Genomic DNA, 23,731 nt, shown 5'->3' with positions numbered 1-23,731 from the left:
CATTGCATGAAACACCCAAGTGCCTAAACTTGTGTGTTGTTAGTTGGTATGATTACACTAGGATGAGGGTGAGTGTGAGGGGTGCCTAGTGAGATGGGGATGTGATAATGTAGATAGAGAGGGATGGGTGGAGGTGCAAGGTAAGTTGGTGTGAATAAGGATGTGCAGGAGTAAGAACATAAGAACATAAGAAACAGGAGGAGGAATAGGCCATTTGGCCCTTTGAACCTGCTCCACCATTCAATAAGATCATGGCTGATCTACTACCTCATCTCCACTTTCCTGTACTATCCCCATATCCCTTGATTCCTTTAATATTCAAAAATCTATTGATCTCTATCTTGAATATACTCAACGACTGAGCCGCCACAGCCCTCTGGGGCAGTGAATTCCAAAGATTCACCACCCTCTGAGTGAAGGAATTTCTCCTTATCTCAGTCCTAAATGGCCGACCCCTTATTCTGAGACTGTGACCCTTGGTTCCAGATCCCACAGCCAGGGGAAACATCCTCCCTGCATCTACCCTGTCAAGCCCTGTAAGAATTTTGTATGTTTCAATGAGATCACCTCTCATTCTTCTAAACTCTAGAGAATATAGGCCTAGTCTACTCAATCTCTCCTCATAGGATAATCCCCCATCCCATGAATCAGTCTGGTGAACCTTTGTTGCACTCCCTCTATGGCAAGTATATCCTTCATTAGGTAAGGAGGCCAAAACTGTGCACAATACTCCAGGTGTGGTCCCGCCAGGGCCCTTTTTAATTGCAGTAAGACGTCTTTACTCTTATATTCAAATCCTCTTGTAATAAAGGCCAACATACCATTTGCTTTCTTAATTGCTTGCTGTACCTGCATGTTAAATTTCAGTGATTCCTATACAAGGACACCCAGGTCCCTCTGAACACCAACATTTCCCAATCTCTCACCATTTAAAAATACTCTGTTTTTCTATTTTTCCTACCAAAGTGGATAACTTCACATTTCTCCATATTATAATCCATTTGCCATGTTCTTGCCCATTCACTTAGCCTGTCTATAGCCCCTTGAAGCCTCTTTGCATCCTCCTCACAACTTACATTCCCACCTAGCTTTGTATCATCAGCAAACTTGGATATATTACATTTGGTCCCCTCATCCAAATCATTGGTATAGATTGTGAATAGCTGAGGTCCAAGCACTGATCCTTGCCAACTAGCTTGCCAACCCAAAAATGACCCGTTTATTCCTACTCTGTTTTCTGTCCATTAACCAATCCTCAATCCATGCTAGTACATTACCACCAATCCCATGAGCCCTAATTTTGTTTCATAACCTTTTGGTTAGGTTAGGGAAGGCAGAGTGAAGGGGATGTGATGAGAGGCACAGCAGGATGAGGTTGAGTGTGGCTTTCTACTAACGTTTCGTGATCTACTGAGATCATTGAAACGTTTGTGACACTGCGCCCAGGTCCTCCTGACCACATCCCTGCTTGTGCCTTCCTCTGCAATGTGCAGCCAGGCTGTATTAATCTCCTGGGGAGGCCTCTTCTGCCCATGGGAAGGGAAGAGGACCACCCTGTGTGCTGTGACACCATCCATAAGCATATGGCGGGAGTCATGGGGGAGCCTAAGTGCAGCCCGGTGCCTTCATGCAGTCATTGTCAGTGTTTGCAGCACCTCACAGCTGTAGAACACTGACAGCACAAACGTAAAAATAAAGTTGGCCATGGTCCCTTTAAGGAAACCAGCTGATGGCGCGTCATCAAATGACGTCAACAGGCGCACTTCCTCTAGCTTCCACTGGCTGGGCTTAACAAGCCCTATCAAGGGAAAATCATTTTGGACAGCGAGATGGAGCCAGCAGCGGAGCTTCTACAAGTTTGTGAAAAGGAAGAGAGTAGCGAAAATAAACGTTGGTCCCTTAGAGGCTGAGACAGGAGAAATTATTATGGGGAATAAGGAAATGGCAGAAACGTTAAACATATATTTTGTATCTGTCTTCACAGTAGAAGACACAAAAAGCAATCCAAAAATGGTCTAATGAGGATGAGGAACTTAACGTAATTAAAATAAGTAGAGAAAAAGTACTAGAGAAACTAATGGGACTATAAGCCGACAAATCCCCTGGATCTGATGGCCTACATCCTAGGGTTCTAAAAGAGGTGGCTGCAGAGATAGTGGATGCATTGGTTTTGATCGTACAAAATTCCCTAGATTCTAGAATGGTCCCAGTGGATTGGAAGGTACCAAATGTAACGCTGCTATTCAAGAAAGGAGGGAGAGAGAAAACAGGGAACTACAAACCAGTTAGCCTGACATCAGTCATCGGGAAAATGCTGGAATCCATTGTTAAGGACATGGTATCAGGGCACTTAGAAAATCATAACATGATTAGGCAAAGTCAACATGGTTTTATGAAAGGGAAATTGTGTTTGACAAATTTATTCGTGTTTTTTGAGGATGTAACTGACAGGGTAGATAAAGGGGAACCAGTGGATGTAGTATACTTGGGGGGGGGGAATTTTATCAATGGGGGCACGTAGGGGGCGGGACTGCTGCTTGTCGGGTTTCAGTCCCGCCCCCAACGATGTTCGGCCAACCCACGCTATTTTCCCTTGATTGACCTTGTTAAGCCTGCCCTGTTAACAGGCAGTTAAGTGGCTGTAATCCCCTTCCCACCTCGAGGAGATGGGTCCCAGCGCGAGTCGGGGACCCGCCTCCTGGGAAGATGGCACGGAGGTGGGCTGAGGGCAGGTTCGGTACCCGCTCCCAGTTTCTCCCAATTTCCCAGCAGTCCTGCCTCCAAACCCATCTGGAAAAATCACCCCCTTGGATTTCCAAATGGCATTCAATAAGGTGCCACATAAAATATTATTATACAAGATAAGGGTTGGAGGTAATATAGTAGCGTGGATAGAGGATTGGTTAATGGACAGAAAACAGAGAGTAGGGATAAATGGGAAAAAGATTCACAAACCTTTGAGTGAAGAAATTTCTCCTCATCTCTGTCCTAAATGGCCTACCCCTTATTCTGTGACTGTGGCCCCATGTTCTAGATTCCCCAGCCAGGGGAAACATTTTCCCAGCTTTAACCCTGTCAAGCCACTTAAGAACGTTATGGGGGAAAAATTCGGTATCGCCCCATTTGGGGTGCCATTATTGGCGGTGCGCAAAGTTTAGCGCCTGGCGCTAATTATCGCCTCTGACAGCAAACTTGGCTTTTATCGCCCCTGGAGGTGATTGGAGCGTTAAATCAGGCGCTTTACACCTGTCTTAAGGCGCAAAGGCCGAGGAGCGAGGCGCTACCTCAGAGCACTGGCGAAGCAAGGAAGGGCAAATCAAAATAAACCTGCAAAGTGCTGCTCAGTACCCAAAACTCCTTCACACAGCGTTGGATCTCTCCAGAAGTCTCTCTCTCTCAGAATGCGTGGTGCAAAAATGTCACCGACAAAAAAAGGCAGGAAGCGGTCGCCTTTAGATAGCGCTCCCCTAGTCCCTTTCTGACAGCATAACGCTCCCCTCAACCTGTCGTTGCAAGCGGCAGGCGGTAAGGCAGGGGGCACCACTCAATATCTGGCCCGGGGCGCTAACGGGGCGCTGCGCACTCGACTGACATCATAATCTGCTGGCGTAGGAGACCGTGGCGGTAGTGTTTAGCGCCGCCGCAAAATGTCTAGATAATTTCGCGAGCGACACAAACATCGCCGCGCCCAGCCTCTAGTTGCTTTGCGCCCCAATTGGCCCCCTCTTAAGGCGCTAATGGGAGGCGCAAACAACTGAATTTTTCCCCCTATGTGTTTCAATTAGATCACCTCTCATTCTTCTAAACTCTAAGGAATATAGGCCTAGTCTACTCTCTCTCTCCTCATAGGGCAATCTCCTCATCCCAGGAGCCAGTCTAGTGAACATTAGTTGCACTCCCTCTAAGGCAAGTATGTCTTTCCTTAGGTAAGGAGACCAGAACTGTACAGAGTACTTCAGGTGTGGCCTCACCAATGCCCTGTGTAATTGTAGTAAGACTTCTTTACTCTTATACTCTAATCCTTTGTAACAAAAGCTAACATACCATTTCTTAATTGTTTGCTGTATCTGCATGTAAACTTTCTGTGGTTCATGTACAAGGATACCCAGGTCCCTTTGAGTGCAAAAATTTACCAGTCTCTCACAATTCAAAAAATATTCTGCTTTTTGTTTTTTCTACCAAAGTGGATAACTTCACACTTCCCCACATTGTATTCCATTTGCCATGTTCTTGCCCACTCAGTCAACCTGTCCATATCTCTCTGCAGCCTCTTTGCATCCTCCTCACAGCTTACTTTCCCACCTAACTTTGTATCATCAGCAAACTTGGAGACATTACACTCAGTACCTTTACCTAAGTCATTAATATAGATTGTAAATAGCTGAGGCCCAAGCACTGATCCTTGCGGTACCCCACTAGTTACAGCCTGCCAACCTGAAAAAGTCCTGTTTATTCCTTTCTGTTTTCTGTCCATTAACTAATTCTCAATCCATGCTAATATATTACCTCTTATACAATAAGTCCTAATTTTGTGTAGTAACCTCTTGTGTGGCACCTTATTGAATGCTTTTTGAAAATCCAAATACTCTACATCCATTGGTTTCCCCCTTATCCATCCTACTAGTTACATCTTCAAAGAACTCTAACCGATTTGTCAAGCACAATTTCTCTTTCATAAAACCATGTTGACTCTGCCTAATCATATTATGATTTTCTAAGTGCCCTGTTACCGTAATAATAGATTCTAGCATTTTGCCTACTACTGATGTCAGGCTAACTGGCCTATAGTTCCCCATTTTTCTCTTCCTCCTTTCTTAAATAGCAGGGTTATGTTTGCTACCTTCCAATCCTTGGGGACTGTTCTAGAATTTAGGGAATTCTGGAGGATTAATACCAGTGCATCCACTATCTCTGCAGCTACCTCTTTTAAAACCCTAGGATGCAGGTCGTCAGGTCCAGGGGATTTGTCGCTACTTAGTCTCATTCATTTCTCCAGTACTATGTCTTTACTTATGCTGATTTCTTTAAGTTCCTCATTCTCTCTAGACCCTTGGTTCCCCATTATTTCTGGAATGTTTTTTGTGTCTTCTACTGTGAAGACAGATACAAAATATTTGTTTAATGTCTCCTTTTCCTTATTGCCATTTCCTTATTGCCCATTATAATTTCTCCTGTCTCTGCCTATAATGGGCCCACTTTTACTTTCACTAATCTCTTCCTATTTACATACCTATAGGAACGTTTACAATCTGTTTATATGTCTCTTGCTTATTTACTCTCATATTCTTTTTCTCTTTCCTTATCAATTTCTTGGTCCTCCTTTGTAGATTTTTTAAATCCTCCTGATCCTCAGACTTATTACTCTTTTTCGCAACATTATAAGTCTCTTCCTTTAATCTAATACCATCTTTAACTTCTCTTGTTAGCCAGTTTTGGATGACCTCAAGTTTACGGAGGTTAGAAGATAGGAGTTCAGCAGGTGTGCATTGAAATAGTCAAGTCTGGATGTAACAAAGGCATGGATGATGGTTTCAGCAGCAAATGAGCTGAGTGCAAGTCGCATTGAGTTTAAGCAGAGTTTGGTAAGTGGCTGAAAAAGTCTTTTAAGTGCATTTACTGAATTTTAGTGAGTAAAAAAGTTAATTATTTGAAGTAAGTTAAATTTTTTAGTGTAAATAAAGCTGTTGGGGAGTTTAAACCAGAAGTAGAATCCGGGTATAAAATGGGGTAGGCTTAGTGCAGTAGGCTGAGTGCAAGTCGCATTGAGTGTAAGTAGAGTTTGGTAAGTGGCTGAAAAAGTCTTTTAAGTGCATTTACTGAATTTTAGTGAGTAAAAAAGTTAATTATTTGAAGTAAGTTTAATTTTTTAGAGTAAATTAAGCTGTTGGGGAGTTTAAATGAAGTAGAATCCGGGTATAAAAAGGGGCGTGCTTAGTGTGGTCACGCTGAGTGCGGTTGCATTGAGTGTAAGCAGAGTTTGGTAAGTGGGAGAGTTCGGGCAAGTGGGAGGTGAGGGGGTGCTTTTTGCCCTGTTTTGCTTCCCACTCTCAGGCTAATCCAACACTGCGGAAGTGGAGCAGCGAGACAATTCAACTGGACAGGTCCCCCAGACAGCATTCACGAGGGAGGTTGGTGAATAGCTGGTTGGTAGGTCCTCTTCTTTCTCTTCTATACCTTTAAGTTGGTAAGTCCTATTAAATAGTGGTGTAATATTATCTTCTATATCGGGGCAGAGGGTCTTCATAACTAATAATAAGAAATTTAATTAATTACATAGATATGGGTGAACAGGTGATGTGTCACTGTTGTGAAATGTGGGAGCTGATGGACCCCATTGAGGCTCACGGTGATTACATTTGCGATAAGTGTTTGCTGCTAGAGGAACTCAAGCTCCATGTTAAAGAGCTTGAGACTGAGCTTCAGACACTGCGACACATCAGGGAGGGGGAGAAGTTCCTGGACTCTATGTTTCAGGAGGTGGTCACACCTATGAAATTGATTAATGCAGATGTAGTCCGTGGTCAGGGACAGGACGGTGTGACTACAAGTGAGGCAGGTACAGGAATCCAGGAGATAGTGTTGAAGGAGACGCAGCCCTTGCTCTTGTCAAGCAGGTTCGAGGTTCTTACTCCCTGTGAGGGCGGGAGCGGGGACTGCAGGGAGAATGAGCAACCTGGCCACAGCACCGTGGTACGGGGGCCATTCAAGTGGAGGCAGTAAAAAGAAATGTTGTAGTGGTAGGGGATAGTATCATTAGGGGGATAGATAGGGTTCTCTGCAGTCAAGAGCGGGAGTCCCGAAGGTTGTGTTGCCTGCCCGGTGCCAGGGTTAAGGACATCTCTTCTGGGCTGGAAGGAAACTTGCAGTGGGAGGGGGAGGATCCAGTTGTTGTGGTCCATGTTGGTACAAACAACGTAGATAGGACAAGGAAGAAGGTTCTGTTAAAGGAGTATGAGCAGCTAGGGGTCAAACTTAAAAACAGAACCTCAAGGATAATAATCTCTGGGTTATTACCTGAGCCACGAGCGAATTTGGCTAGGATAAATAAAATTAAAGAGTTAAATGCGTGGCTCAAAGACTGGTGTGGGAGAAATGGGTTTTGCTTCCTGGGACACTGGCACCAGTACTGGGACAGGAGGGAGCTGTTCCGTTGGGACAGACTCCACTTGGCCAGTGCTAGGACTAGAGTCCTGGCGAATCATATAACTAGGGCTGTAGAGAGGGCTTTAAACTAATTAGTGGGGGGGAGGTTTCTAGAGAGCAAATAATAGAAATGGCAATGGAGAAGGTCATAGACTTAGGTAGCAGTGGGGGAATTAAAAAACAGAACGTGTCAGGAAGGGACAGAAGGTATGGAGTAAAAGGTAAAGTAGTAAAAGGGGAAAAAACAGGAACTAAGTGTTACAAAACATATTTGAAAGTTCTTTATCTGAATGCACGTAGCATTCGTAACAAAATGAATGAGTTAACGGCACAAATAACTACATATGGGTATGATCTTGTGGCCATTACAGAAACATGGCTGCAGGGTGACCATGACTGGGAATTAAACATACCTGGTTATTTAACAATCAGGAAGGACAGGCAGGAAGGGAGGGGAGGTGGGGTGGCTATGTTAATAAAGGAAGGAATCACTATAATACAGAGAAATGATATTGGGTCAAAGGAGCAGGATAGTGAAACAGTTTGGGTGGAGATAAGGAATAATAAGGGGGAAAAAACACTAGTGGGCGTAGTCTATAGGCCTCCGAACAGTTGCAACTTTGTTGGACGGAGTATCAATCAGGAAATAGTTGAGGCTTGTAATAAGGGAACATCTATAATTATGGGGGATTTTAACTATCATATTAATTGGACCAATCAAATTGGGCAGGGCTGCCTTGAGGATGAGTTCATTGAGTGTATTAGGGATGGGTTTCTTGAGCAGTATGTAACTGAACCGACCAGGGGGCAAGCAACCTTAGATTTGGTCCTGTGTAATGAGTCAGGATTAATTTAAAATGTCCTAGTAAAGGATCCCCTTGGAATGAGTGACCATAACATGGTTGAATTCCATATTCAATTAGAGGGTGAGAAGGTTGGATCTCAAACAAGCGTGCTGAGCTTGAATAAAGGAGACTATGAAGGTATGAGAGCAGAATTGATTAGAGTGGACTGGGAAAATAGATTAAAGGGTAAGATGGTACATGATCAGTGGTGTACATTTAAGGAGTTATTTTACAACTTCCAAAAAAAAAATATTCCACTGAGGAAAAAAGGGTGTAAAAGAAAAGATAGCCATCCGTGGCTAAGTAAAGTAATTAAGGATAGTATCCGACTAAAAACAAGGGCATATAAGGTAGCCAAATCTAGTGGGAGGATAGAAGATTGGGAAGTCTTTAAAAGACAGCAAAAAATAACTAAAAGATTGATAAAGAAAGGGAAGATAGATTATGAAAGTAAATTAGCAAAAAATATAAAAACAGATAGCAAAAGTTTCTATAGTTATATAAAAAGAAAAAGGGTGGCTGAAGTAAATGTTGGTCCCTTAGAAGATGAGACTGGGAAATTAATGGTGGGAAACATGGAGATGGCAAAAATGCTGAACAAATATTTTGTATCAGTCTTTACGGTAGAGGATACTAAGAATATCCCAACACTGGACAAACAGGGGGCTCTAGCGGGGGAGGAGCTAAATACGATTAAAATCACTAAGGAAGTGGTACTTGGTAAAATAATGGGACTCAAGGCGGATAAATCCCCTGGACCTGATGGCTTATATCCTAGGGTCTTGAGGGAAGTGGCGGTAGGGATTGTGGATGCATTGGTAATAATTTTCCAAAACTCCCTGGACTCAGCAAAGGTCCCGGCAGATTGGTAAACTGCTAATGTAACACCCTTATTTAAAAAGGGTGGTAGGCAGAAGGCTGGAAACTATAGACCTGTTAGCCTAACATCTGTGGTTGGTAAAATGTTAGAGTCAATTATTAAGGAGACAGTAATGGGACATTTGGATAAACATAATTTAATAGACAAACTCAGCATGGTTTCATGAAGGGGAAGTCATGTTTGACAAATTTGCTTGAGTTCTTTGAGGAAGTAACATACAGGGTGGATAAAGGGGAACCAGTGGATGTAGTGTATTTAGACTTCCAAAAGGCATTTGACAAGGTGCCACACAAAAGATTATTGCTCAAGATAAAAAAAATCACAGGATTGGGGGTAATATTCTGGCGTGGGTGGAGGATTGGCTCTCTAACAGAAAGCAGAGAGTTGGGATAAATGGTTCATTCTCAGACTGGCAATCAGTAGCTAGTGGTGTTCCTCAGGGGTCAGTGCTGGGTCCCCAACTCTTTCCAATCTATATTAACGATTTGGAGGAGGGGACCGAGTGTAACATATCAAAGTTTGCAGATGATACCAAGATGGGAGGGAAAGTAGTGAGTGAGGAGGACATAAATAACCTGCAAAGGGACATAGACAGGCTAAGTAAGTGGGCAGAGATTTGGCAGATGGAATACAATACTGGAAAGTGTGAGGTTATGCACTTTGGCAGGAAAAATCATAGAGCAAGTTATTATCTTAATGGTAAGAAACTGAAAAGTACTGTAGTACAAAGGGATCTGGGGGTCCTGGTGCACGAAACTCAAAAAGTTAGTATGCAGATGCAGCAAGTGATCAAGAAGGCCAATGGAATGTTGGCTTTTATTGCTAGGGGGATAGAATATAAAAACAGGGAGGTATTGCTGCAGTTGTAAAAGGTATTGGTGAGACCGTACCTGGAATAAAGCATACAGTTTTGGTGTCCATACTTAAGAAAAGACATACTTGCTCTCGAGTCAGTACAAAGAAGGTTCACTCGGTTAATCCCGGGGATGAGGGGATGGACATATGAGGAGAGGTTGAGTAGATTGGGACTCTACTCATTGAGTTCAGAAGAATGAGAGGCGATCTTATTGAAACATGTAAGATTGTGAAGGGGCTTGATTGGGTGGATGCGATGAGGATGTTCCCAATGATGGGTGAAACTAGAACTAGGGGGCATAATCTTAGAATAAGGGGCTGCTCTTTCAAAACTGAGATGAGGAGAAACTTCTTCACTCAGAGGGTGGTAGGTTTGTGGAATTTGCTGCCCCAGAAAGCTGTGGAAGCTACATCATTAAATAAATTTAAAACTGAAATAGATAGTTTCCTAGAAGTAAAGGGAATTAAGGGTTACAGGGAGCAGGCAGGAAATTGGACATGAGTCTAGGTTTGGAATGGTCATGGCCCTGTGGGTAGTGGAGCGGGCCCAGGGGCCATGTAGCCTGGTTCTGCTCCTACTTCTTGTGTTCTAATTCTGTGTTAGATTTCAGGAGATGGTTTTATTCCTGTTCCTGGCTGGGGTGGAGATCGCCTTTACAGAAGGTAAGTACTGTAGAAAATATAGGGACAGAGTGATCTCCTGGACAAGCTTCGATCGCCTAGATGGGTCGGAGAGGAATTTCCCAGATTTTTTCTCCCAAATTGGCCATTAGGTTTTTTATCTGGTTTTTCACCTCTCCCGGGAGATCACATGGGTTCGGGTGGGATGGAGAGTGATAGAAGATTTGAGGTTAGGATCAGATCAGCCATGATCTTATTGAATGGTGGAGCAGGCTCGAGGGGCCGATTGGCCTACTCCTGCTCCTATTTCTTATGTTCTTATGGCAGGGGCGGAGTCGGGCGATGTTACGGAGGTGGAAATAGGCGGTCTGAGTTATGGTGCGGATATGTGGTCGGAAGCTCATCTCAGCGTCAAATATGACACAAGGTTGTGAACAGTCTGGTTCAGCCTCGGACACTTGCCAACGAGAGGGATGGAGTCAGTGGCTAGGGAAAAGAGTTTGTGGCGGGGACCGAAGACAATGACTTCAGTCTTCACAATATTTAGTTGGGGGAAATTTCTGCTCATCCAGCACTGGATTTCGGACAAGCAGTCAGACAATTTAGGGACTGTGGAGGTGGGTCAAGAGAGGTGGAGGTGAGTGAGAACTGGGTGCCGTCAGCGTACAGGGAAACTGACGCTTTGTTTTTGGATGATGTCACCAAGGGGCAGCATGTAGATGAGAAATAGGAGCGGGCCAAAGATAGAACCTTGGGGGACACCAGAGGTAACGATGCAGGAGCAGGAAGAGAAGCCATTGCAGGTGATTCTCTGGCTACGATTAGATAGATAAGAATGGAACCAGGCGAGTGCAGTCCCACCCAGCTGGACGACGGTGGAGAGGCGTTGAAGGTGGATGGTGTGGGCAACCGAGTCAAAGGCTGCAAACAGGTCGAGAAGGATGAGGACGGATAGTTTACCTTTGTCACAGTAGCATAGAATGTAATTTGTTACTTTGATAAGAGCCGTTTCAGTACTGTGGCAGGGCCGGAAACCTGATTGGAGGGATTCAAACATGGAGTTCAGGGACAGATGGGCACGGATTTTGGAGGCAACAACACGTTCAAGGACTTTGGAGAGGAAAGGGAGGTTGGAGATGGGGTGGTAGTTTGCAAGGATGGCGGGGTCTTTACTCCAGAATCAAGTGAAATCAGGATATTTGCTTAATCATTTTACTTTAAGCTAGTTACAAACTGCAAGAACAAACGCAAATGTGAGAACAAATGCTTGTGCTCTGTGCATATCATTTGCAAAACAGGATAGCTTTAAAACATGTGAGTAATACCTTTTGAACTATCAAGGACCATTAATAGCTCTAACTAGAAAGTCCATCTCACAAATAATGTTGGAGGAAAAGAACCAATCAACACTGCATCCTTAATTAAAGAAAACTTGAAGCAGATAGCAGGGAAGGATTCTCCAGAAAGTCTGAGTGGAAATATAGGCTGGGTGGGACTATACCTGATTGTTGAGAAGTGTTAAAATTGGAAAATAGGCATCTTCTATGAGAAAAGAGCAGTTAACACCTTTCAACGAATGGGACAAGAGAGGGTGTGGAGCCTGCAGGTGTTTGTAAAGCTAATTGCAATCAAAGGAAAAATGATTTCTAAAAAGGGTGACTTTTGGACTCTGTTTTGGGGACTCGCAGCCTGCCCAGACAGGGAGTCCTCTAATACCGCTAGTAGTGGAGCACCAAAGGGAACTTGCATCCTCCTCCAGGGTGTGCCCCAAAACTGTTGAAGATATTGGCCCAGATTTTGCTGGAGAGGGGCATCTCATGGCGTGCCCGGTTTGTTAGATTTATTTTCTCACCCTTCAGCTTGAAAATGATTTGTGCCGCAAACTGCTGGAAGTGCGAGCTGATAATGGTGCGGCGAGGGGACCATCGTGAACGACCCGTGAACAACAGTCTATCTCCTTAACCAATGAGATTTAAGGATTGGGAAAGAACCAGAGGAACAACGGATAAGGAAATAGAGTGAATTATATAACTAAATCTGGTACAGAAAGAGAAACAAAGAGAGGGAAAGAAAGATTGGATTAAGAGAGAGAGAAAAAAAGAGACAGAAAAAAAAGTAAGAAAAAGTTAAAACATTTTAATTTTAAGAACCTCTAAGAACAATTTACTACCTGCAGGAATGATACTCCATAGTTTCAATTGTTCCCTTTCTGGGCCTCCACGGAGGAGTGGCATTGCAGGAACATAAATCACATCATTAAAAGGATCCTTGCAGCAATAAGTACCAGCTCTGACTTTCTGCGGAAAGTTTAATTCATATGTACTGTGCAAATGCAGCAATTTCACGAAACTCATGACGAGTTTGAGGGCGAGTTCCCATTTTCGTGAGGCTAAACCCGAGCAGCGCAATTCACCCAGCAACGTGGCAATTTGCAATTCACAGGGTATCTCTTCCTCGTCACAAATTATTGGGTTATTAATAACAGCATGCGCATTAAACTTGCTGTTATTTTCCTATCAAATTCTGGGCCATTGTCACTGGTTGAAATTTCAGTGTGATAGTCGTACCAACCAATTAACTAAATTGTGTTTAAAAATTGGTTGTCTCTGGGTCTGAACTAGGATCACAGCCGGGAGTTGGACTCTCAGGATCTGATATTATAAATGTAACCATTTCAGACCCTTGGTGCATCGGTGTTCCCCAAGCAACCATCCTTGGTTCTTTCAGCAGTGATGGGATTACCTGAGATTCCTCCAATGTCTATTAATTGCTTAATTAGAATAAATGTTTAATCGAAATTTGTATATGCTGGAATGCTGATGCCTTACACCATTGTTAAATTTTACAGTTTGCGTGATCTCAGAGGACCACTAGAAAAGGGTATAAAATGGGTTCCGAACAGACAGGAGATGTGGAAGACTTCAGAGAGAATTCAGGGAATTCAGGAGACACCCAGAGGATGAGCCAGGGGCCGGAGCCAGAGGGCGCAAATACGTATGATCGCAACTTCTACCCAGGGCATAAACGGGGTAATATAACTCAAAATTATACCTTGAAAACTACTGCTCAGATACTGTAATTTATCAAGTCTCACTTGTGCTGAATAAAATTTAATCACTGCCACCAATACAGATCAACGTGTAATCATTGGATATCAGGGTTAATCAAACCTAACACCAGGGTTAAATATTGGGAGGGAGAGTGAACTAGTGAAGGATGAAGTCATCATGGCAGCTGCCCGGGAATCAGGCACACACCTGCATGATACGTTTACAGTCATTGCAGACCAGCTGCACATTGAGCGAGTGGTAGCCCTTGCAGTCAACATGAAAGCCAGGACCTTCCTTGGAAATCTGCAGGGCAATGTGGGTCCAGTCGACTATGTCCTGCTCTAGGGGAAACCTGTTATTTCGGCAAATCCTAGAGCCTGACCCTGTTCCTTGTGGATGTCCACAAGGAACTTGAAGTCGTTAACATTGGCAAACATTGCATCCATAAACTGTGTGATGCAGGCATGGACTGTAGACTGGCTGCGGTACACAGTGTCGCCTGCTGCAGCCTGGAACAAGGCTGAGGCCTGAAGAAATTGGGGGCAGTTGTCACTTTTACTGCCACAGGGAAGACTGTGCATGCTGTGGCAGTGGGCTGCAGTTCCTGCTGCAGGAGGTGACACAACTCCGACACCGCCTCTCTGCAGAAACACAACCTCCTTACGCATTGCTCCTCCGAAAACTGCAGGTACGAGGTTCAGGATCTAAAGACTCGGAGTGGGTAGGGATACCTCTAGCTCTTCTCCTTCTGCCTCATCTCCCTCCAGCTGCAGCTCTGTGTGGCCCTTCCTTCTGCTATTCCTCTTCATCCTCCTCCTCCTCCTCTTCCAAACACAGTGGTAACCCAACCATCACTCCCATGTTACCAACCTGAGTGCTGGCAGAAGCCCCTTCTCAGTGCACAGGACTGTAGAGGCAGTCCTAGCAATAGCAACAAGTGTAGAAATCAAAATCTCCAACCAGCTTGCAGTAAGCAGAAGCCTTTCCAATGATTTATCTTGCATCAGATGGAGATCCCCTTAAATTGTGCACAGAATGGCACCCTCCCGACTTGCAATGTTCATGGATTGTCAGCGTGTTTTAGGTATGGCATCAGCAACCATCCTGCAGGCGATGGCATGGGTGTCCTGCAAGCAGAGATGGGTCCTATTTGCATATTGTTATGAGGCTTCTGCTGCCTTCGGGCAGGAGTGTTGGACGCCTATTTCAAGGCCCACCCAAAGACACGAGTCTCGCTGACTTGCCTGCTGCTGCCCCTCATTCTTGCCCCACTATAGTTTCACCAAATTGATTGTGAAAAATTTGATAAACAAAGTGAATTTTAACAATAGTCAGAACATATCCTAGTTATCGTACAAGATAATTAGATCCATTTCTGTGCCGGTAATTCAATTTCTGGAGATTCATAAAATAAATCTTTGCAAATATTGTCTTGATAAATAACAATTAAAAAGTATATTTTGGGTATTTTAGAAATGTTCTAAAATTGGAGCTGTGAGGCAAGATTAGTTTGTAAAAAAAGATATTTCCAGTGTAAAATGTTTAACTGTTAAAATCAATCTTGAAATTAATCCGTTGAGAATTAGGTGAAGAGTAGGATGCTCAAATGTAATTAGCCCCTTTACTGTGTTTGTATCTGTAAAAGTTGCATACGACACACCATGACATATGTCTCAAAAGCTGAATTATAAAAATGTTAAATTAATCCTGTGCAAATAATTGTGGAAGGCTTTGGATTCTTATGTAGATTATTGATAGCTAGTTGCTTTTTTAAGCTATCTCTTAAGATTGTGAAACACTGCATGCTTAGAAATACTCCCATTTTCAGACCAAAGTAGTCACAACATTTTGAGAGACAGCTTCCTTTTATCAGTTAACCATGGCAAAATAACTCATATTTAAACTTGCACTTTTTCTTTTTTTAGCCTCGACAATTATTTCATTACTTTTTAATTAAGCCGTCTTCTTCCTAGAACACTCTAAAATACTATTCATTTAGAAACAGAAGGGTGAAGAAAATATCAATCGATCTCCAGTTTAAATGATTCTAATTCATTCCGTACATTTTTTGTCTGCTTAATAAGAACGTGCAACTGTTATTCTTACCCTGTGGGTCTTCGGTATTGTATTTTCTAAGTCACAATCCTGGCATTCGCAGTTGCAACAAAAAAGAATTAGTAAACTTCTTTGCTTTTGTTTTGTTTTGTTTATTTTTCTTGAAGCAGAGACGCTGAACTGATTCTGAAGCAAATTTAACCTACTGATACTGTTTATTCTGTTACAACTGTTTGTGGCGAACTACTGCGGTATAGGAAACAGACAGGAAGCAGATGTAATCTTAATCATCAACACCAACGACAGCCAATCTCCAGACGCCATCCTACAACTCATCCGCTTCATCCTTGACCACAATGTCTTCACCTTCGACAACCAGTTCTTTACCCAAACACACGGAACAGCCATGGGGACCAAATTCGCACCCCAATACGCAAACATCTTCATGCACAAGTTTGAGCAAGACTTCTTCGCTGCACAGGATCTCCAACCAACGCTATACACCAGATACATCGACGACATTTTCTTCCTATGGACCCACGGCGAAGAATCACTGAAAAGACTACACGATAACATCAACAAGTTCCATCCCACCATCAAACTCACCATGGACTACTCCTCAGAATCAGTCTCATTCCTGAACACACGAATCTCCATCAAAGACGGACACCTCAGCACTTCACTCTACCGCAAGCCCACGGACAACCTCACGATGCTTCACTTCTCCAGCTTCCACCCTAACCACGTTAAAGAAGCCATCCCCTATGGACAAGCCCTGCGAATACACAGGATCTGCTCAGACGAGGAGGAACGCGATGGACACCTACAGACACTGAAAGACGCCCTTGTAAGAACGGGATATGACGCTCGACTCGTCGATCGACAGTTCCGACGGGCCACAGCGAAAAATCGCATAGACCTCCTCAGAAGACAAACACGGGACACAACCAACAGAGTACCCTTCGTCGTCCAGTACTTCCCCGGAGCGGAGAAACTACGCCATGTTCTTCGCAGCCTTCAACATGTCATCGATGACGACAAACACCTCGCTAAGGCCATCCCCACGCCTCCACTACTCGCTTTCAAACAGCCGCCTAACCTCAAACAGACCATCGTTCGCAGCAAATTACCCAGCCTTCAGGAGAACAGCGACCACGACACCACACAACCCTGCCACAGCAACCTCTGCAAGACATGCCAGATCATCAACACAGATACCATCATCACACGTGAGGACACCACCCACCAGGTACATGGTACATACTCATGTGACTCGGCCAACGTTGTCTACCTCATACGTTGCAGGAAAGGATGCCCCGGAGCATGGTACATCGGCGAGACCATGCAGACACTGTGACAACGGATGAACGGACACCGCGCAACAATCACCAGGCAGGAGTGTTCCCTCCCAGTTGGGGAACACTTCAGCAGTCAAGGACATTCAGCCTCCGATCTTCGGGTAAGCATTCTCCAAGGTGGCCTTCGAGACACACGACAACGCAAAATCATCGAGCAGAAACTGATAGCCAAGTTCCGCACCCATGAGGACGGCCTAAACCGAGATCTTGGGTTCATGTCACGCTACATGTAACCCCACCTGATGCAGGGTCATCCAGACTCGAGTCGACATTGGCTTGTTCTCTCTGCACAGATGCGGCCGGACCTGCTGTGATTTCCAGCCAAAAAAAATGTTTTTTGTCTTTTTTTGTTTTTCATACAGACCCCAGCATCTGCAATATTTGACCCCTTGTGACCCCACCTCATTGTTCTTTGATGTAATGTTTCCCTGACTGACCTGTTTGGACACCATTCACACCTTTGACTGCTGTGATTATCTCTCTGCCGAGGTGTGATAAATGGCAGTTGGAAAGGTTACCTGTAAACATCTGACATGATTCTCTGACTATATAAGCTGTGTCTTTATGCATTTCTCCACTTCACCTGAAGAAGGAGCAGCGCTCCGAAAGCTTGTGATTTCAAATAAAGCTGTTGGACTATAACCTGGTGTTGTGTGACTTCTTACATTAATCTTAATTCAGAGTAAGGCCATTTATAGAAGCAAATAGTTCCTTATTTGCATTAGGTTATGATGTTAACAAAAGCCTGCTGATTTCTCGATCCATTACATAAGGGAATTACTTTCCATAACTGAAACTAAGAAAGCCACATTGTGCTGAGAAGGTTCACAAACCTAGGGTGTGAAATACCATCCTGGAACACAACTAGAATCCCAGATGTTTTTGAAAGCATTTCACCTTGTTCAGACAAAATGGGGGAGACATTGCCTAAGCCCCGAAAAAAGGCATGGGGATCGTGGTACCCGATTAACCCATGCCTGTTCATTGCATTGCAGGCAGCATGGTAAATTTGAGCTGCCTGCTGTTTTACATGATTGCTGCATTCAGCCAGCGCTACCTGCGCTGTTTATCGGCTGCACACATCAGCAGGGGGCCTGATATTGCGATTGGCTAGCATTACTTAAAGACAGTCTGCATCTCTTAAAGGGGAGGTGCATTGGAGAAAAAATTCAGTTGGTTGCGCCACCCGTTAGCGCCTTAAGAGGGCACTAAGTGGGGCGCAAACCAACTAGCGCCCGGGCGCGGCACTGCCAACGCCTCCCGCCAAATTCATGACATCATCGGTGTGCGCAGCGCCCCGCTCACGCTCCAGCCGTGATCTTCGTGAGCACCCCCTGATTTACCGCTGGACGCTATGTCTGACAGGGTCAGGGTGGCGTACCTGCGGCCGGGGAGGCGCAAATTAAAGGCGAGGCGCGGGGCGGCCATTTTTGTTGTTGGCCGCCTGCCAGCACCTGCCTGCGCTCCCGTCCCCGGCCTCCAGAACTCCCCCCCCCCCCCCCCCCCCGCTGCGGAGTGCTGGCTGCGCTCCAAGAGCCCGACACTTCTCTTGGGTGCCGGGCTCTTTTGCCTGCACTCCCGATCCCGGGGGGCCCAGCTGGGCCCCAGATTGCGCTGCACAAGGCCCCTCCCCTTTAAGAAGGGGAGGAAGGCCTGCAATACCGCAGCGCGACGTGCTGCAGCATGTGGTGCTGCGGCATGTAGCGCCACGATATTCACTCGCAGTGCCCCAAGAGGGAGGCGGGGCGCCTCCAGTAGTGCCCCGCTTCCCTTTGGGGCGCAACCAACCAATTTCCGGCGCGGGGACGCTAATTTTTCCAGGGCGTTACTTTTAACGCCCCGGCAAAGTTAACACCCCAAACAGGGCTATACTGAATTTCTCCCCCATTCTGTCTGCAAGAAGTAATGCGAGTGTTTTGAAAACTGAATCAGTGCTGTCATACTTTGAGGAATGGCTGAACATGCGAGCCAGCGTGCACCAAGGTTTTCAGACACTGCACTGGCGGTCTTGGAGGACGAGATGGAAAGAACGAGAGATGTCTGTATCCACAGGGCGATAGGAGGCCCTCCAGACAGATGCTGAGGAGGCAGTGGGAATAAATAGCGGTGGAGGTCAATGCCAGGAGTATTGCTCCAAGAACATGGATGCAGTGCAGGAAGAAGTTCAATGATCTCACACGAGTTGTCAAGGTGAGTGAGTTCATCTTCAAATGGCATATCCTACCAACTGCATCACTAGCCTCATCCACTGTTCAATTCTCTACACCCCTATGGCCCACCTATCAACAATCCTGTTAATCAGTACTCAACCCTAAAATTCATTTACTTTACCTCACCCTCACACACTTCGCACTGTTGCAAGCCTCGCACCCACAACTCACAGCTTGCACATACTGGCAGCTATTCAACCACGACAGTCACATCATCCAAACAGATTGCAGGACACTAACTGACATAATTCCCTCTTTCTTGCAGGAGAAGGTGACGCAAAACAGGAGGCAGCAGCAAAGAACTGGAGGAGGCCAACCGTGCATGCATGCTTTAACCCCCATGGAGGAGAGAGTACTGGCCATCATGTGAAGGGGCATCACTATGACCATGGCCACTGGCGGTGTTGTGTATGTCCCTTTAAGGGAATAACTGGTCTCAGACTGCAGTACCGGCAGTGACCATCCCTATATAAAAGGCCCTGGCAGGCTTCTGTAGTTTCAGTTTCCAGATTGGCTCCATTCAGTAAAGACTTGTTAAACCAACTCCTGCATTCCGTGTCTCCATTAACACACGGATTTAATACTGGCGACGAGTAAGAAACAAACTTACCTGCAACTCGGCAGCACCTCAGATGACGTTATTGAAGGTCGAAGCCAGAAGAAAGAAAAAAAATATAATCCAAAGAAACTCGAGAAACGGGCATCGACCGTGGGCAACCGCCCTCCAAATCATCAGATTGAAAACTTGCAGGAGAGACTGTCAAGAGCCAGGCTTGGTTCCCCAGTCTGTGGTTTCCCAGCTAATCGGGCTGGTGGCAGGTAGTGCACTGATCCTTCCTGGGCTGCGGCGGGCTAGAGCTCGCTCGATCGGGTGGCTCTGCAACGGGGCCGGGCAGCGAGTCGGGAAGCAAAGAGAGAGAGAGAGGGTGGAGCACACAGGGCGCGGCCGGTGCTTCGCAGCCGGGCAGCGTTCGGACCTAAGAAGAGGGAGGGAAGTGTCCCAGAGGGTCCGCTCCACGACGGGAACGGTTAAAAATAAAAATACCGCGGAGAGCGGCGTTGACAGCAGCGGCAGCGGCGGGAAAGCGCGGGAGGCGCCATCTTAACTCGGCGGGGAAGAAGGAAAAGCGCGGGAGGCACCATTTTGATCCATCGGGGACGAAGGAAAAGCGCGGGAGACGCCATCTTAGATTTTCAAGATGCCAAAGACTGACGATATCACTGCCTTCGATAATGCAATAGAAGGCTGGACCACGTATGTGGAAAGAGTCGAGGTATATTGCGAGGCAAACGAAATAGCCGAGGGGAAAAAGGCATCAGTATTGCTAAATTTAATGGGCGCAAGAACGTACGGCCTATTGTGGGACCTGATTACTCCAGCCAAACCGAAGGCGAAGAGTTTTAACGAAATTGTTGCTATCCTACAGGAACACCTAAATCCTACACCGCTGCTGATAGCAGAAAGATTTAAATTCCACAGGAGAAATCAGCATAAAAATGAGAGCAATGCTGATTACCTTACGGAACTACGCAAGCTATCAAAGCACTGCCAGTTCGGAGCAGGACTGGCAGATACCTTACGGGACAAATTTGTCTGTGGACTCCTGAGTGAAGGAACCCAGAAGAGGTTACTCTCGGAGAAAGAGCTGACGCTAGATAAGGCTTTCAGCGTGGCAGTATCGTACGAAGCAGCAGCAAGGGGAGCTGCGGAAATACAACAAAAGCCACAGGAATACGGCACCCACGAAATGACACGGGGATTTGCAAAATGTTATCGCTGCGGCAGAACAAACCATGACCAGAAGGACTGCTGGTCCAAGGACAAAATATGCAGGCAATGCGGAAAGATGGGACACATTGCACGAGTTTGCAGGTCTGAGAAGAAGACCAACGACAATAAAAAGGCTACTAAGGAACCATACAGGAAAGTACAAAAGATGACGGACAGTAGTTCCGAAGACCAGATGCGCGATAGTGAATCCGGGAACAAGAGACTAAGCTGTCTCAAACTTCACAATGTAATCGCAAAAGAGGATCACCGAACCATTTGGGTCACCCTCACGATAGCAGGGTCTCAAGTCAAAATGGAATTGGATACAGGATCAGCTCTAACCGTCATGAATCGACGAGACTACGAGCGGCTATTCTCACACATACCCTTGAGAGAGACATCCATTGTCTTGAGGACGTATACGGGGCAAAAAGTATACCCCAGAGGAAAAATAAGGGTGCCTGTCGAATACAACGGCAAGAAAATACGGAAATTGTATCTCTACATTCTGCAAGATGGTGGACCACCGTTATTGGGACGTGAATGGATCAGAAAGATAAGTTTAGACTGGCACTCCATTCAGGCACTGACGGTGGCTGGTAAAAAGGATAACGACGTCACTCCTGGGCGATTGTCAACAATCTTAGCTGACGCCAAAGGGGTATTTCAACAAGAACTGGGCACTCTTAAAGGCGTAACCGCCTCGATAAAAATAGAGGAGAATGCAATTCCTAAGTTTTTCAAAGCAAGACCGGTACCATATGCAATTCGCCCAGCCGTCGAGGCAGAGCTGGAGAATCTGGAGAATGCAGGCGTGTTATCTAAGGTAGACTGGAGCGAGTGGGCGACACCCATCGTTCCTGTCATGAAGAAAACATTAAACAATAAGTCTGAGGAGCCAAGGAAGGTTCGCATCTGTGGGGACTTCAAGGTGACAGTGAACCCAGTCCATCACACAGTACAATATCCTCTTCCAAGGATAGAAGATATCTTCGCTTCACTATCCGGAGGGAAGCGTTTTACAAAAATTGGCCCAATGCAAGCATATTTGCAGATGGAGGTTGAAGAATCCTGTAGGAAGTATCTCACGATAAACACTCACAAAGGTCTTTACCAGTATAATCGACTGGTATTCGGAGTAGCATCAGCTCCGGCGATATGGCAAAGAGCGATGGAACAAGTCCTGCAAGGGATTCCGAGGACTCAGTGTTACTTGGACGACATCCTAGTGACAGGTGAAGATGACAGTGAACACCTTGCCAACCTAGAGCAGGTGCTCACTAGACTACGTGAACATGGGCTACGAGCCAATCACCCCAAGTGCGAGTTTTTTAAGAAACAGATATCGTATTGTGGCCACGTGATTGATGAAGAGGGGTTACATAAGTCCCCTGACAAAATTGAAGCGGTAGTTAAGGCTCCAGCACCTGAAAATGTGTCACAACTGAGGTCATTCCTCGGATTGGTGAATTACTACCATAAGTTTTTGCCGAATTTGTCCACAATTCTGCATCCACTGAACGCCCTACTACGAACGGGAGTAGCATGGAAATGGAGCAATGAATGTAAGCGGGCCTTTCAGAAGAGTAAGGACCTAATCACTTCAAGAGAAGTATTGGCTCACTACAACCCATCACTACCGATAAGACTGGCGTGTGATGCGTCTCCCTACGGCATTGGGGCGGTACTGTCACATAAATTCCTTGATGGTTCTGAGAGGCCGATAGCTTTTGCGTCACGCTCGTTAACTTCAGCCGAGCGTAACTACGCCCAGATTGACAGAGAGGCCCTCAGCCTGGTGTGGGGGGTGAAGAAGTTCAATCACTACCTGCACGGTCAGAAATGTACTCTACTAACTGATCATCAACCTCTCGTCTCCATTTTCAACCCTCAGAAGGGCGTACCGATAATGACGGCACAACGGCTACAGAGGTGGTCCCTTTTCCTAGGGGCACACCAATATGACATCGAGTACAAAGGAACTAAACAGCATGGGAATGCTGATGGATTGTCACGCCTCCCGTTGCCGACGGTGGAAGAAGAACTGGCAGTGGATCCAGTGGAGTTATTCCACTCGACTATTGTCAAATGTCTCCCTGTGACGAATGCAAACATAGAAAAGGAAACACGAAATGACCCGACGCTCTCCTGGGTCTATGATTTAATGGTGAAGGGATGGCCAGCACATGCCGAACCACTGCTGCCAGCATTCTCGCCAAGAAGAGAACAGCTGTCAGTGTGCAGAGGAACCTTGATGTATGGATCCAGAGTAGTAATTCCACCCAAATTGAAGGATAGAGTGCTCAATGAGCTTCATGAGGGTCATCTGGGAGGGGTAAAAATGAAGAAATTAGCCAGAGCATTTGTGTGGTGGCCGGGAATCGATAGAGAAATTGAAGAGATGACCAAGAGCTGTACAGGATGCCAGAAGGTCCAAAACGCCTCACCACAAGCCCCTCAACATCCATGGGAGTGGCCCTCATCTCCATGGCAAAGGGTGCACATTGATTTTGCTGGTCCCTTTATGGACTCGATGTTTTTAATTGCGGTGGATGCACATTCAAAGTGGCCAGAGGTAATAAAAATGTCCTCAACCACCACAGAAAAAACTATCACAGTCTTACGAACCATACTCACCAGGAATGGGCTGCCTGAACAGATTTGCTCTGACAATGGACCACAGTTTGTGTCTGAAGAGTTCCGGAGGTTCTTAAAGAACGATGGTGTTAAGCATTACACATCCGCCCCATATCATCCAGCCACTAATGGATTGGCCGAGAGGTTTGTTCAAACATTCAAGAAGGCTGTCAAGGTAATGTGTAATGAAGATATACCCCTACAACACAAGGTGGATAACTTCTTGTTTGCCTACCGGAATGCGACACATGCGGTTACCAACCAAACTCCAGCCATGATGTTCTTCAATCGAAGACTACAATGCCG

At 45.6% G+C, this 23,731-nt stretch overlaps 2 protein-coding genes across 4 annotated transcripts in view; one reads left to right on the top strand and one right to left on the bottom strand.

The window, feature by feature from the left end:
• The window catches only part of LOC147122855 (toll-like receptor 2), a 40,052-nt gene extending 24,335 nt beyond the window's left edge, over positions 1-15,717 (bottom strand). The window contains exon 1 of the mRNA XM_085961306.1: positions 15,501-15,717. The gene's annotated coding sequence lies outside the window, so the exon portion shown is untranslated. The remainder of the gene's footprint in view (positions 1-15,500) is intronic.
• The window catches only part of LOC147122854 (uncharacterized), a 119,404-nt gene extending 101,961 nt beyond the window's left edge, over positions 1-17,443 (top strand). Inside the window, exons 2-5 of one of the 3 annotated variants that reach the window (XM_085961319.1) lie at positions 5,427-5,582; positions 12,204-12,459; positions 13,193-13,373; positions 15,707-17,443. In XM_085961319.1, coding sequence (XP_085817445.1) covers positions 13,232-13,373; positions 15,707-16,806 — 1,242 coding nt within the window. In that variant the 5' untranslated portion in view covers positions 5,427-5,582; positions 12,204-12,459; positions 13,193-13,231 and the 3' untranslated portion in view covers positions 16,807-17,443. The remainder of the gene's footprint in view (positions 1-5,426; positions 5,583-12,203; positions 12,460-13,192; positions 13,374-15,706) is intronic. The other 2 variants (XM_085961328.1, XM_085961339.1) reach the window with 2 other exon arrangements.
• The last annotated feature ends 6,288 nt before the right edge of the window (positions 17,444-23,731 follow it).

This window comes from Somniosus microcephalus, chromosome 2 (assembly GCF_052327205.1).
Source record: "Somniosus microcephalus isolate GS21.2 chromosome 2, FLI_Smic_1.0, whole genome shotgun sequence".
NCBI lineage: Eukaryota > Metazoa > Chordata > Chondrichthyes > Squaliformes > Somniosidae > Somniosus > Somniosus microcephalus.
The sequence above is the reverse complement of the archived record's forward strand: the minus strand, read 5'-3'. Positions and strand labels throughout refer to the sequence as shown.